Genomic DNA, 13,365 nt, shown 5'->3' on the forward strand with positions numbered 1-13,365 from the left:
TAGCTAGCAATCCAAAACAGACCAGTGGAGCCTGAGCGGTGGGTGTTGCCTTCTGACACACTTCCGGTGGTGTCAGGGGGTGTGGGATATGCAAATGAGTTATGCTAATGAGTTATGCTAATGAGCTCCTGCATCTCTTCTTCTACGAAATGACCCCTGCACTGGACTCAAACTTTGTTCTCTTGCTTCAAACCAACACGGTGACCCACCTGAATGCCCGTTCTACGGTGTCTAGCTCCTCCGTAAAGTGCCCTCGCTGTGGAGCCGGGTCAGTGGCTGTCTCCTGCCCTGAGGCCGGAGAGATGGAGCAGGCGGGGTAGCTCCAAGAACCGTCTTGAGTGTGCAGAACAGCCAGGCAGAGAGCAACTTAGACTTAACAACGGCCGCTGTCCTGACCACCGGTAACCCGGTTCTAGCAAGCATATTCATAGAATCCTAGAATCACACAGAGTTGGGAGGGTACCTAGAGGCCATCTAGTCCAACCCCCGGCTCAGTGCAGGATCAGCCTAGAGCAGTGATGGCGAACCTTTTAGAGACCGAGTGCCCAAACTGCGACCCAAAACCCACTTATTGATTGCAGAGTGCCAACACGGCAATTTAACCTGAATACTGAGGTTTTACTTTAGAAAAAACAACTCATACGTTAACTTAAGATGATCCAAACAAAGTAAGGGAAGCAATCCCAAATGCTTTCATTTACTTAAAATTATTTGGCAGAGAATTCGACACTTTAATGACCGTCTGGGCCTGGCTGGGGCGATGCCATGCGTGCCCACAGAGAGGGCTCTGAGTGCCACCTCTGGCACCCGTGCCGTAGGTTCGCCACCACTGGCCTAGAGCTTCCCTGACATGTGTTTGTCCAGCCGCTGCTTAAGGACTGCCAGTGAGGGGGAGCTCACCACCTCCCGGGGCAGCCCATTCCACTGTGGCACAACTCTGCCTGTAGAAAAGCTTTTCCTAATACCCAGCCAGAACCTCCCCGCCCTTCATTTAAGCCCATGGTTGCGAGCAGGGGTCATTTCGTAGAAAAAGAGGTGCAGGAGCTCATTAGCATAACTCATTAGCATAACTTATTTGCATATGCCACACCCCCTGAAATCACCGGAAGTGTGTCAGAAGGCAACACCCACCGCTCAGGCTCTACTGGACTGTTTTGGATTGCTAGCTATGGGGGGTGGGGAACGTGCAGATCTGCCCACACAGAGGAGGGAGAGCTTGTACCTGAATAAACCTTGGCCTTAAAGGTGCCACTGGACTGTTTTGGATTGCTGGGGGGGGGCTCTGCAACTTACCTGGCTGCTTCTTGCTCCTCGTAGCCCGACTGAGGGCTGCTGGGAGCAGGGGCCGGGGCTTGTTGCATGTGCCCGTCCCCTGGTCTCCTTACTGCCAGAGCTCCGCTCCTGTGCCCTCCTGCAGGAAATGACCCCTGGTTGCGAGTCCTCTCCTCTTCTGCCCACAGGAACAGCTCCCCCACCCTCCTCCTCCAAGTGACAGCCGTTCAGATGCTTCCAGAGAGCCATCCTGTCCCCCTCCGCCTCCTCTCCTCCAGACTGAACGTTCCCAAGAAGTCCCTCAGCCTTTCTTCGCAGGGCTTCTTGGTCTCCAGGCCCCCGATCATCCTCGTCGCTTTCCTCTGCACCAGCTCCATTCCGCCCACATCCTTTTTGAAGTGAGGCCTCCAGGACTGCCCACAAGAGGTGCGGCCTGAGCAATGCAGTGTACAGCGGGGACTATGACACCTTGCCATTTGGATGTTATGCCTCTGTTGATACACCCCAAGATCGCATTGGCCTTTTTTGCTGCTGCATCCCAGAAGACACACCCGTTCACGTGAAGAGAGGGAGTTCCACTAAGCCTTTCTCTTAAATGCAGGGGTCATTTCATAGAAAAAGAAGTGCAGGGGCTCATTAGCATAACTCATTAGCATATGCCACACACCCCTGACATCACCGGAAGTGTGTCAGAAGGCAACACCCACCGCTCAGGCTCCACTGGACTGTTTTGGATGGCTAGCTATTGGGGGGGGGGAGGAACGTGGAGATCTGTCCTCGCAGAGGAGGGAGAGCTGGTACCTGAATAAAACTTGGTCTTAAAGGTGCCACTAAACTGTTTTGGACCGGGGGGCCTGGGGGAGCTCTGCAACTTACCTGGCTGCTTCTTGCTCTGACTGAGGGCTGCTGGGAGCAGGGGGCGGGGCTTGTTGCATGTGCTTGCCCCCTGGGCTCTTTACTGCCGGAGCTCCGCTCCTGTGCGCTCCCGCAGGAAATGGCCCCTGCCTTCATGGATATTATTGTTTCAACGGCATCAGTGCTTCAAGCCCCAGCAGCAGTGGAAACAGGTAAATCGTTACGGCCGTGGTCTTAAAACTAATACAAATGAAAGAGTGGGGTGGGGGGGGAAAGGATGCCTCGTCTTAGCCGGGTGGCTCAGAGGGAGAAACTCCAGCAATAGGCAGAGAGCTAAAGGGAGGGAGGGGCATCTGCCGTAAAGAGGCCAGCACCGAAAAGGCCTGTCTCTACGGTGGAAGTGGGGAGACCTAATAACCCCTCCCTCATTCTTTCACACCGTGCTATCTTGCAGGGCCCTGATCCCCGTCACCCACAATGCACAACAAGACTAGTCTTGGGGGGCTGCGTTTGGGGGTGGAAAGTCAGAATGGAAATATTTTAAATGGAGGACGAGGAGGAGAAAGAGGAGGAGATTGGTTCTATACCCCGCCCTTCACTCGGAGTCTCAGAGCGGCTTACAAACTCCTTTCCCTTCCCCTTCCCACAACAGGCACCCTGTGAGGTAGGTGGGGCTGAGAGAGCTCTTTCCAGAACTGTCCTTGAGAGAACAGCCCTGAGAGAACTAGGGCTTGCCCAAGGTCATCCAGCAGCTGCAAGTGGAAGAGTGGGGAATCAAACCCAGTTCTCCCAGATTAGAGTCCGCGCACTTAACCATGACACCAAACCACACCAAATCACTACACCAAATAGGACTCCTCACGGAGATTCCGCCACAAGGAACTGGTTTCAGGAGGGTTCGGTGGATTAATGTAGTGATCAGTGTGGCAGCGCTAGACTGCATAAATAGCGGTCGTTTCCGGAAGAGGATCACCATTCGGAACTTGCTGGGTCCACAAGGAGCGATTCTTCTACTGCATCCTTTGTTTTCGACTGTCGGGAGGCCAGGTTTGGACCATGAGCAGAGAACTGGACCGCGGCTCCTCCTGCTCAGCTTCCGGGGCGGCGGGGCTACCTCTTTTGTATGTTTGACCCTCTCGTGGCCCTTTGCCTGGTCAAGAGACTTGCATTGCATGATATTCCCGGAAGCCCAAGGGCTTCAACAGCTCACCTGGCGCCTCTTCCCGCAGGTATCCCGCAGGTCGAGGTCTTCACTCGCTACCCTCTCGAGCTGGGGAAGCCCAACACCCTGATCTGCTCCGTGAGCAACCTCTTCCCGCCATCCGCCACCATCGCCTGGGCGTGGAACGGGGAGCCGGTGACCCAGGGGGTGTCCACCACTCAGGTCTACCCCGTAGGAGGGCTGGACTTTGAGCTCTTCTCCTACTTGGAGGTGACCCCGTGGGAGGGAGACGTGTACAGCTGCAGCATCCAGACCCCAGGAGACTTCTACAACGGCCTGGCCTACTGGGGTGAGCCCCTTTCTCCCGCCTCCCTCCTGAGCGTCCTTTGGGCCCAATCCGCAAACTAACCTGAAGCACCCGTTGTGTCTTCTCCCGCCAGTCCCCAGAGATCCCGTTCCCTCGGACTTCCTGGAGACCCTTGTTTGCGGTGTGGCCATCGCAGTGGGGATTTTGCTGGTTATCTTGGGAATCCTCCTAATTGTCAAGTCCCGCATGCCCAGGAATGCAGGTAGGTCAGGAATCATGCCTGGGTCCCTTGGGGAAGGAATTTGTTTCCTTTCTTCCCTACCTTTCTTTTCTCCAGAGCCTGAAGGGCGACAGCGTGCCCTTAAATACTAACATTCAAATTAGCATAGCCTAACTCAAACAAAAATGAACATAGCCTAACTCAAACAGGACACAGTATTTTGTTCGAAGACACTGAAAGGCTGGACAACACATCCAGTTGCCATGTCAGATTACACAGGGAAGCGGTGGGGATTTTGCTGGTGATCTTGGGAATCCTCCTAATTGTCAAGTCCCGCATGCCCAGGAATGCTGGTAGGTCAGGAATCATGCCTGGGTCCCTTGGGGAAGGAATTTGTTTCCTTTCTTCCCTTCCTTTCTTTTGTCCAGAGCCTGAAGGGCGACAGCGTGCCCTTAAATACTAACATTCAAATTAACATAGCCTAACTCAAACAAAAATGAACATAGCCTTACTCAAACAGGGCACAGTATTTTGTTCCAAGACACTGAAAGGCTGGACAACACATCCAATTGCCATGTCAGATTACACAGGGAAGCCATTGAAATTCATAAATGTAAACACAATTCCAACAGGAAAGAAGAGAGTTTAAAAATAAACAGGGCATGGTTTCCTGTCCTGCAAAACATAAAATGCTGTGCATCTTAACAACAGCACTACAGATAAGAGCAGAATTTCAACAGCCAATCCATATGCAAAAGAACCTCCTCAGGAAAGCTCCTCCATTCGCATGTTGCAGCCTGGGGGACTCCTACAAGATAATGACTCAGCCCTACCCCACCTTCCTGAGTAGATATAAATCACCTGTCTACCCTTTCTCTTCTCACCTTGACACGGAGGGTACTCCATCTTTCTATGTTATACCTCTGAGGATGCCAGTCACCGCTGCTGGCAAAACGTCAGGTATTTCAGTGCCAAGACCGTGGCCACACTGCCCGGAAAATCTACAACAGCTAATGAACTCTGGCCGTAAAAGCCCTCGACAACATATTCAAATTAACTCCTTAACTTCCCACGGCCTTCAAAGGCTAGCCCAGACAGAAGGGTCACCTGCTGCCCACCAGCGGGTTCTGTTCCCCCACACACACCCAGAATTGCCTTCTGGGCAGCAAAGCAGGCCTGTGCAGTCTTATGGAGGGATGCCCACCTGCCTGATCAACCTGCTGCTGACTCAGAAAATTCTTTTGCTGTTTTTCTGTTTGGGGGGGGGGGGTTACCATTGCCAGCCTCCAGGTGGGCCTAGTAACAAATAAATATACCCTGCAAAAACGTTTTAGCAAACTAATGTGTTCTATTTATGTTCATCATTTAGTAAAGTGCATAGCAGGTATGTCCAACAGGTAGGTCGCAATCTACTGGTAGATCACAACAGGTAGATCACCAGCCCCACTTGGTCTTACTAACGAGCAAGAGCGAAGTTTTAAAGATTGCGCAGGATCAGCCTGGATCAATACTTGACCTACATTTAACACAAATAACTCTGAATAAAAGTTAAAGAAAGTTATTGAGACAGTTAAAGAAAGTTGTAACTCAATAAAAAATAAAAAATGTTCGCAGTTCTTTCTGGATCTTCGTCTCTTTGTTTTGTTTTTGCTTATTTTGCTTACCAGTAAATGACAGAAAAGGAGCTGCGGTGGCTCAAGTGGTTAAGACGCTGAACTGCAAGCTGTGAAAGGTCAGTAGTTCAGCAGTTCGAGACCCGGGTGCCGCATGACGGAGTGAGCTCCCGTCTCTAGTTCCAGCTCCTGCCAACCTAGCAGTTTGAAAGCAAGAAATTGCAAGTAGATAAATAGGTACCACTTCGGTGGGAAGGTAACAGCGTTCCGTGCACCTTGGTGTTTAGTCATGCCAGCCACATGACCACGGAAATGTCTTTGGACAGCGCTGGCTCTTCGGCTTTGAAACGGAGATGAGCACCGCAACCCTAGAGTCGATTTGACTGGCTTTCGAGCAAGGGAACCTTTACCTTTTTAAATGACAGAAGGTGCATTATAAATGGGGGGGGTGCGGTGGAACCCAACTTTAGTGGGTTAAAATCTAATTTGAAACTAATTTGAAACTTTATTTTCATGGTGGTAGATCACCAGCACTTTTGGCCGGAAAAAATAGTTCACTACCTGTTCGAAGTTGGACAGGCCTGGCATAGTGTATCATTATTTCATCCTAGTAAGGTATAAATATTCATTGCATTCAATAAGCAATAACATTCAGTACATACAGATTGCTAACTACCAGACAATTTTGCATCAGTGTTTTAAGAGTCAAGCCCCAACGGGAGTTTCTAGAATTATAAACCCGCTCCTCCTTGCATGAAGTCTTCCAGAAAGGGGGACAGCCTTCTTAATAGTTGTGTGGATGCTTTTTGCCGGTCCTACAAAAGACACATTGTGCAGCTAACATTCATGGACGGAGTACTCCTGTCATTCTCAAAGCTTTACTAACCAATGTTCCCTCTAAGCTGTGGAATCTTGTGAGCAAAAATTCTATGTTCTGAGCGACTGGCATTAAAGTTGTGAGCGAGCTATTTGGCGACTGCAGAAATTAGTTCTGGAGCCCTCCTTCCTGAGCTGAGACAAAACTCTGCGAACTGGAGGCTCACATTCACTCAGCTTAGAGGGAACACTGAATTGATTACCATAAATAGAACACATTCGTTTGTTAAAAGGTTTTTGCAGTGTATATTTATTTGTTACTAGACTCTCCTAACGCTGCAGCTCGGGTTACTTCAGCCTCCAGGTGGGCATCACTATTCATTTCTAGGCGGGCAGAGATCAGTTCCCCTGGAGGCGAATGGAGGGGGGCAGGCCAAGGCGTTCCCACCCTCCAAGGTCCGCTTTCTGAAACGGTTCTTCCTTCCTCAGAGTGAACGGCCAGGTCGTCCGGCTGAAGACCAGCGAGACGGCGGCACCTGTTTCTCCTGCCCCTTGGCTCCACGGAGCTCCACCCGGCGGTGCCCTTCCCGTCCGATGCCCTCTGGAACTCTGGACCCGGGCTATAACAGGAACGCCACGCCAGCCAGGCTTTGCCCCTTTGGGGCACGACTGCTTCATCCGCAGCCAGCGGTTCCCCCTCACAGCGCCCTTACTGGAGGGGCCGTGGCCATGCTCGGAGGGGTGTTTGTGTGTGGCCTCAGGCTTCTCAGCACAGAGAAGAGAAACGCCCCCTCTCCCCCCAGCCTCCTCTTCTCCCCCCCCCCAGCTCGAAGCCTGTCGGTGGCTCTCTCAGTGCCTGGCACAGCAGTGCCCCTGCCAAAGCGGGCAGCTCTCCTCTTGGTTCCGCCCCCAGTCCTCCAAACCAGAGAGCCAGTTTGGTGTCGTTGTTAAGTGCGCGGACTCTAATCTGGGAGAACCGGGTTTGATTCCCCGCTCCTCCACTCAGACCTGGCTGGATGATGTTAGGGAAGCCGTAGTTCTGACAAGAGCTGTTCTTGAAAAAAGAGCAGTTTCTGTCAAGAGCTCTCTCAGCCCCGCCTACCTCACAGGGTGTCTGTTGTGGGGAGGGGGAAGGGAAAGGAGATTGTAAGCTGCTCTGAGACACCCTTGGGTAGTGAAGGGGCATGGGGTATAAATCCAATCTCCTCCTCCTCCTCCTCTTCTTCTTCTTCTCCACGCTTCGAATGGATACAGAAATACAGCCTGGTGGGGACGGGGAGTCTGGTTTGGTTCCAGACTTGTCTTGGGGGGGGGGGGGGTTTCAGGGCCCATTTGCCACCTCGGGGTGGGAGGGGTGACGCCTCTGGGGCCGCCCCTTTCCGTTTCAGATCTCCTGGCCCGGGGGAGGGGCCAACCCTGAGCCCCTCTTCCCTTTCCCCACAGAGAAGTGGTTGGCTCTGGCTAGGCTCTCCTGGCCGATGGGAACGGAATCTCTGGGGGAAGGACCAGTGTTCCCTCTAAGCTGAGTGAGTGTGAGCCAGCCCACAGTTTTTAGCCTCTGGCGGATACATTTTTGCCTTTGCCCAGGGAGGAGGGCTCCAGAGCAAGCTCATTTATCCCTCGCAGCTTTAACGCCAGTAGCTCACAAAGTAGCATTTTCACTCACAATACTCCACAGCTTAGAGGGAGCGTTGGAAAGGACCCTGAGGCTGGGGGGTGGGGTGGGGTGGATGCAGTTGTTTTTAAACGAACCTGTGCTTTAAAATGGGAGGGTAGGTGTTCATAATAGTAGCTCAATAAATAATATTTCTTCGGGAGAAGCACTCTTCTCTCTCTCCACTCTTATTCTCCGTGGTGCATTAATCTATGTCGTAATCAGGGGTCATTTCGTAGAGAAAGAGGTGCAGGAGCTCATTAGCATAACTCATTAGCATATGCCACGCCCCCTGACATCACCGGAAGTGTGTCAGAAGGCAACACCCACCGCTCAGGCTCCACTGGACTGTTTTGGATTGCTAGCTATGGGGGGGGGGACACACGCAGATCTGCCCTCACAGAGGAGGGAGAGCTTGTACCTGAATAAAACCTGGGGTGGCTCTGTAACTTACCTGGCTGCTTCTTGTTCCTTCTGGCCTGACTGAGGGCTGCTGGGAGCAGGGGGTGGGGCTTGTTGCATGTGCCCACCCCCTGGGCTTCTTACCACCGGAGCTTGGCTCCTGTGCGCTCCTGCAGGAAATGACCCCTGGTCGTGATATTCAAAGTGCCCCGATGTAAACAAGAACCCCAAATTAGTTGTTGTAGAGTTTCTGGGCTGTATGGCTGTGGAAAATCTACAACAACAAATGAGCTCCGGCCGTGAAGGCCTTTGACAACAGAATCCCAAATCTCTTTCATGACAAGCTGATGTTGGACAGGGGAGGGGATTCCCCCCCACACACACACACTGTGAGGAGGTGGTAGGGTCCCAGCATTGGGGGGGGGGGGAAAGAGGACGATCACATTATTCTGTGGAAGATGCAGCTCAGTTCTCCGGATTGATATTCAGTAGCAAGACCACAGCCTGGATCTTGTAAAGCAATAATAAAAAGAGTGCCTCTGAGCATGTAGAGACTGCCTATCCTTTACAATGAGGGTCCACCACTTCCCCCTATGCAGAGTGGACTCGGTGGGAGTGTGGACAGCAGGCACAGTGGAAGGGCAGGATTAAGAAGAGAAGAAGAGATTGGATTTATACCCTGCCCTTCACTCGGAGTCTCAGAGCGGCTTACAATTTCCTTTCCTTTCCCCTCCCCACAACAGACACCCTGTGAGGCGGGTGGGGCTGAGAGAGCTCTGAGAGAGGACTTGTGACTGACCCAAGGTCACACCAGCAGCTGCATGTGGAGGAGTGGGGAATCGAACCCGGCTCTCCCAAATCAGAGTCCACACTCCCCTCTCCATGTTCCCATCAAAGAATTTCTTCTCTGTTTTCTATTTAGCCTTTCTTTTGCTTTCTTCGTTGATGCCCCCCCCCCGGTGGGGACCCAAAGCGGCTGACCTCATTCTCCTCTTCTCCATTTTGTCCTCACAACAGCCCTGCGAGGTAGGTTGGGTTAAGACTGGCCCAAGGTCCCCCAGGAAGTTTCCGTGGCACGAGTGAGGATTCGAACCCAAATCTCCCAGATAGTAGTCCAGCACTCTTTAACCACTGCACCACGGTGCCCCCCCCAATCAAATGGCAGTTTCTCCTGCTGCTTCTGTCTGCAGCAATGCTAAGTCCCTCTCATCTATTATGGGCTGCTTCTTTGTTAAGTAGGGTTGCCAGGTCTGGGTTGGAAAATACCTGGAGACTTTGGGGGCGGAGCCAGGAGAGGCTGGGGTTTGAGGAGGGGAGGGGCCTCAGCACGGTCCAGTGCCATAGAAAGTCCACCCTCCAGAGCAGCCATTTTCTCCAGGGGAGCGGATCTCTGTCAGCTGGAGATCAGTTGTAAAAGCGGGAGATCCCCAGGCCCCACCTGGAGGCTGGCAACCCTATTGTTAAGGTGGTCGAGCCACCTCTTCGAGTGTGCCATTTCAGAGGACAGGCGGGGGCTCTCCTGGTGGAACGCTCCTTCATTTAAAAAAAAAATCAAAACCCCTTCAGGTAGAAAGCTAGTGCGTAAGGGGGAAGGGAGCTACCGACATAGCACTGGGCCTCCTAGTCACAATGAGATCGGGATCCAACAAGCCGGAGGAGAGGAAGTCACACAAAAATGGGGAGGGAATTCACCTGGGGCAGCAACACCCTTCACCGGTTGAATCCCCGCCTGCCGTGTCATTTTTAAGGCAACGGCACATAATATAGCACCGTTTGGTACCCCTACCCGCTTTGATTTGAAAAGCTGAAATCGCTGACTTTAGTTTCTGGGGGGGGGGGATTCGTCACATGGTAGCCTCAGCAAGAGGAGATCATGCTACCTATATCTTTGGGGATTTCCCCCTTTATGAGAGCTCAAATTCACTGCCACAGGAGGTGGCGGCAGCTACAAGCGTGGGCGGCTTCAAGAGGGAATTGGGTGAATATCTGGAGCAGAGGTCCATCAGTGGCTATTAGCCACAAGGTATCGATAGGAACTCTTGGCCTGGGGCAAGCGATGCTCTGTGATCTTGGTGCTTGGTAGGGGGCAAGAATCATAGACTGTTAGAGTTGGAAGGGACCTTGCGGGTCATCTAGTCCAACCCCCTGCACTCTGCAGGAGCATAACCGAAAGACAGCCCTACATACCTACAACATACCCTAAAGATGGTCGTTCAGCCTCCGCTTGAAAACGTCCAGTGAAGGAGCATCCACCACCTCCCGAGGCAGACTGTTCCACTGCTCAACCACTCTCACAGTCAGGAAGTTTCTCCTGATATTTAGCCGGTAACGACTCCCTTGTAATTTCCACCCTTCCACCTAGTCTTGCAATCCGGAGCCAGAGAGAATAGATCCGCTCCATCTTCTACATGACAGCCCTTCAAATACTTGAAGACTGCAATCACGTCCCCTCTAAGCCTTCTCTTTCCCAGGCTAAACATACCCAACTCTTTCAGCCTTTCCTCTTAAGACTTGGATTCCAACCCTCTCACCATCCTGGTTGCCCTCTTCTGGACACGCTCGAGCTTGTCAACATCCTTCCTAAAATGTGGTGCCCAAAACTGGACACAGGACTCCAGGTGAGGCCGGACCATAGCAGAATAGAGCGGAACGACCACCTCCCTTGATCTGGACACAACGCTTCTGTTAATGCATCCTAAGATTGCATTAGCTTTCTTCACAGAGTGGGAGGGCTTCTAGTGTCCTGGCCCCGCTGGTGGACCTCCTGAGGGCACCTGGTATTTTTGGCCACTGTATGACAGAGTGTTGGACTGGATGGGCCATTGGCCTGATCCAACACTGGCTTCTCTTATGTTCTCATGTTCTCTTAATAACCAGCCCAAGGGTAAAATAGAGAAGGTTTTATTAAAGGATATTTAGGGGATATAACACACAAGAAGCACACATGGAACATGCACACATCCAAGGTCTATGGAAATAAAGAGAGAAGCAGGATTAAGGGTGTTGGGGAAATAGACTTTTCTTATCCATGGAGCAGAGACTGGAAAGATGGAAGATGGCCAAAAGGATGGCCACCCCTCTGGATTTAGGTTCCCTTGAGAAGGCCCAGAGCACCCTCCCAAGACCTTCAGACTTCCCTTTTGGCCGAATAACAAGCGTGAGGACCAGGCAGAGTAAAACAAGGAAAAGGTTTATTTTATAGGAGGTCAACCAACAAGGTGCAGAATAATAACAGTAAGTGGGTGAAAAGAAAAGAAATCAAATGCCCTAACGCATCTACATATACTTCCCCTAGCTCACTATCTCAAGTGGCCTTACAGATGGGAAGCAAAGAAAGGCCTTTCCTGGTCTGTAGAAATCAGGCTGGAAGAAGTGGGGGATCCAGCGCAGGGGGGGAGGGCCCCCAAGTTGCCAGCAGCATCGGAAAGCGGAAACACCACCCTCATCTGTTAGGCTACCCGATATCGGGAGATTGCGCAAGAGGGTGTTTTGGTAGACGGCCGCCCACACTCCACTCGCCCAGTTTCCAGCCTGGCACATGGGCAGAGTTAAAAGCTTTTATAAAAGTTTTAATAGTACATTTTGTTGCGTTTTTCGTTTTTCCAGCTTTCCGCATAACTCGTAGGCTGTGTGATAGTTCTATTTAGTGCTTTGGCAGAGGGAAGGGGAGATTAGTCGTCCGCCGACGCCACGCCCCCCCTCACAAACCCTGATTTTGACTTCCAGATGGGGTGGAAGGAAACGGAGAAAGAGGGCGAGGCAGCGGTGGGTCAGCTCCACCCCCCTTGGGTATCCTTGGGCTCTTCACTGCACCCTGCGGCCTGTGACCCACGGAAGCTGAAACGTTTGGGTCCTGAAGGCGCCACATTTAGCCCACGCCTATGGCCACGGGACCCCGGAATGGGACAGTGGGTGGCTTTTTATGCACCCCAACTGAGTTCTCTGGAGACTGAGCATGGTGTCATCCTTAGAATGTCGCAATGGGATCTGGGAGACCCAGGTTCGAATCCCCACTCTGTTGTGGAAGCTCGCTGGGTGACCTTGGGCCAGTCACATGCCCTCAGCCTAACCTACCTCGCAGGGTTGTCCTGAGGATGAAATGGAGGCGAGAAGAACAATGTAAGCTGCTTTGGGTTCCTGTATGGGGAGGCCAGTGGAGGATTTGCTAATCTGGCCTGCGGACGCGGGGAAGACGGACTCAGCCAGCCCCTCCTGGGTCAAGCCTTATGAAAATGCAGTGAAGCAAGACCTGCCTGTTAGACAGGCTTGCTCCCTAGAGACTCCGGGCTCAGGTGCAGTCTACCTTTGGCCAAGATAGACACGGGCTCCGGGTGGGCTTCCGAGAGGGGGGAGGCCTGTGGCTGCCATCCTTGGAGACAAATTTAGACTCCAGGTCTTAAAGGTTTATTCAAGGCAGAGCTATTTTGGGGCGGGAACGCACAGGAACGAAGTTCTGGCTGGCTCCCGAGTTGGCCACACCCAGCAGGAACTCGTTAGCATAATAGGCCACACCCAACAGCAGAAACTCATTAGGATTGGCTACATTAGGGGTGTGTGGCCTAACATGCAAAGGAGTTCCTGCTACAAAAAACCCCTCTGGGTTTTGACAACTAAGTAAACAGAATAAGAAGCAAAAGGTGGGTGTGGCTGGATGACCACACTTCTGGTAACATGGGGGTGTGGCCTAATATGCTAATGAGTGTCTGCTGTTGGGTGTGGCCTGTTATGCTAATGAGTGCCTGCTGGGCTTTTTCTACAAAAAGGGTCCTGATTCAAGGTATGAGCTTTTGCCATGCAAAGCACAGTTCTTCAGCCACACTGCAATGGGAGGCAGAGTTGAAACTTATAGACAGAGGCGGAACAGCAAGTTAACATGTTAACAGGGTGAAGACTTTCTAAGATATGCGAAGACCAAGGTAAACCACAAGCTAAGGTTAGAAGGCCAACTGTTGTTTTGATTTAATGAAGGGAGGGAAATAACAGAATAGCAATAAATATGCATCAAACTCTCCCTCTCTTCTGCAGCGCACTCTTCTCACCCCCCCTCCCCACCCCGTGCACACA

General features: G+C 52.0%; 1 protein-coding gene across 1 annotated transcript in view; it reads left to right on the plus strand.

Annotated features, from left to right (window-relative positions):
- LOC107115806 (class II histocompatibility antigen, M alpha chain) overlaps nt 1–7,217 on the plus strand; it is a 19,666-nt gene extending 12,449 nt beyond the window's left edge. The window contains exons 3-5 of the mRNA XM_015417566.1: nt 3,357–3,638; nt 3,730–3,858; nt 6,735–7,217. Of these exons, the coding sequence (XP_015273052.1) occupies nt 3,357–3,638; nt 3,730–3,858; nt 6,735–6,739 (416 nt within the window). The 3' untranslated portion in view covers nt 6,740–7,217. The remainder of the gene's footprint in view (nt 1–3,356; nt 3,639–3,729; nt 3,859–6,734) is intronic.
- The last annotated feature ends 6,148 nt before the right edge of the window (nt 7,218–13,365 follow it).

This window comes from Gekko japonicus, unplaced genomic scaffold, assembly GCF_001447785.1.
Source record: "Gekko japonicus isolate JY-2015 unplaced genomic scaffold, Gekko_japonicus_V1.1 scaffold6404, whole genome shotgun sequence".
In the NCBI taxonomy this organism is placed as follows: domain Eukaryota; kingdom Metazoa; phylum Chordata; class Lepidosauria; order Squamata; family Gekkonidae; genus Gekko; species Gekko japonicus.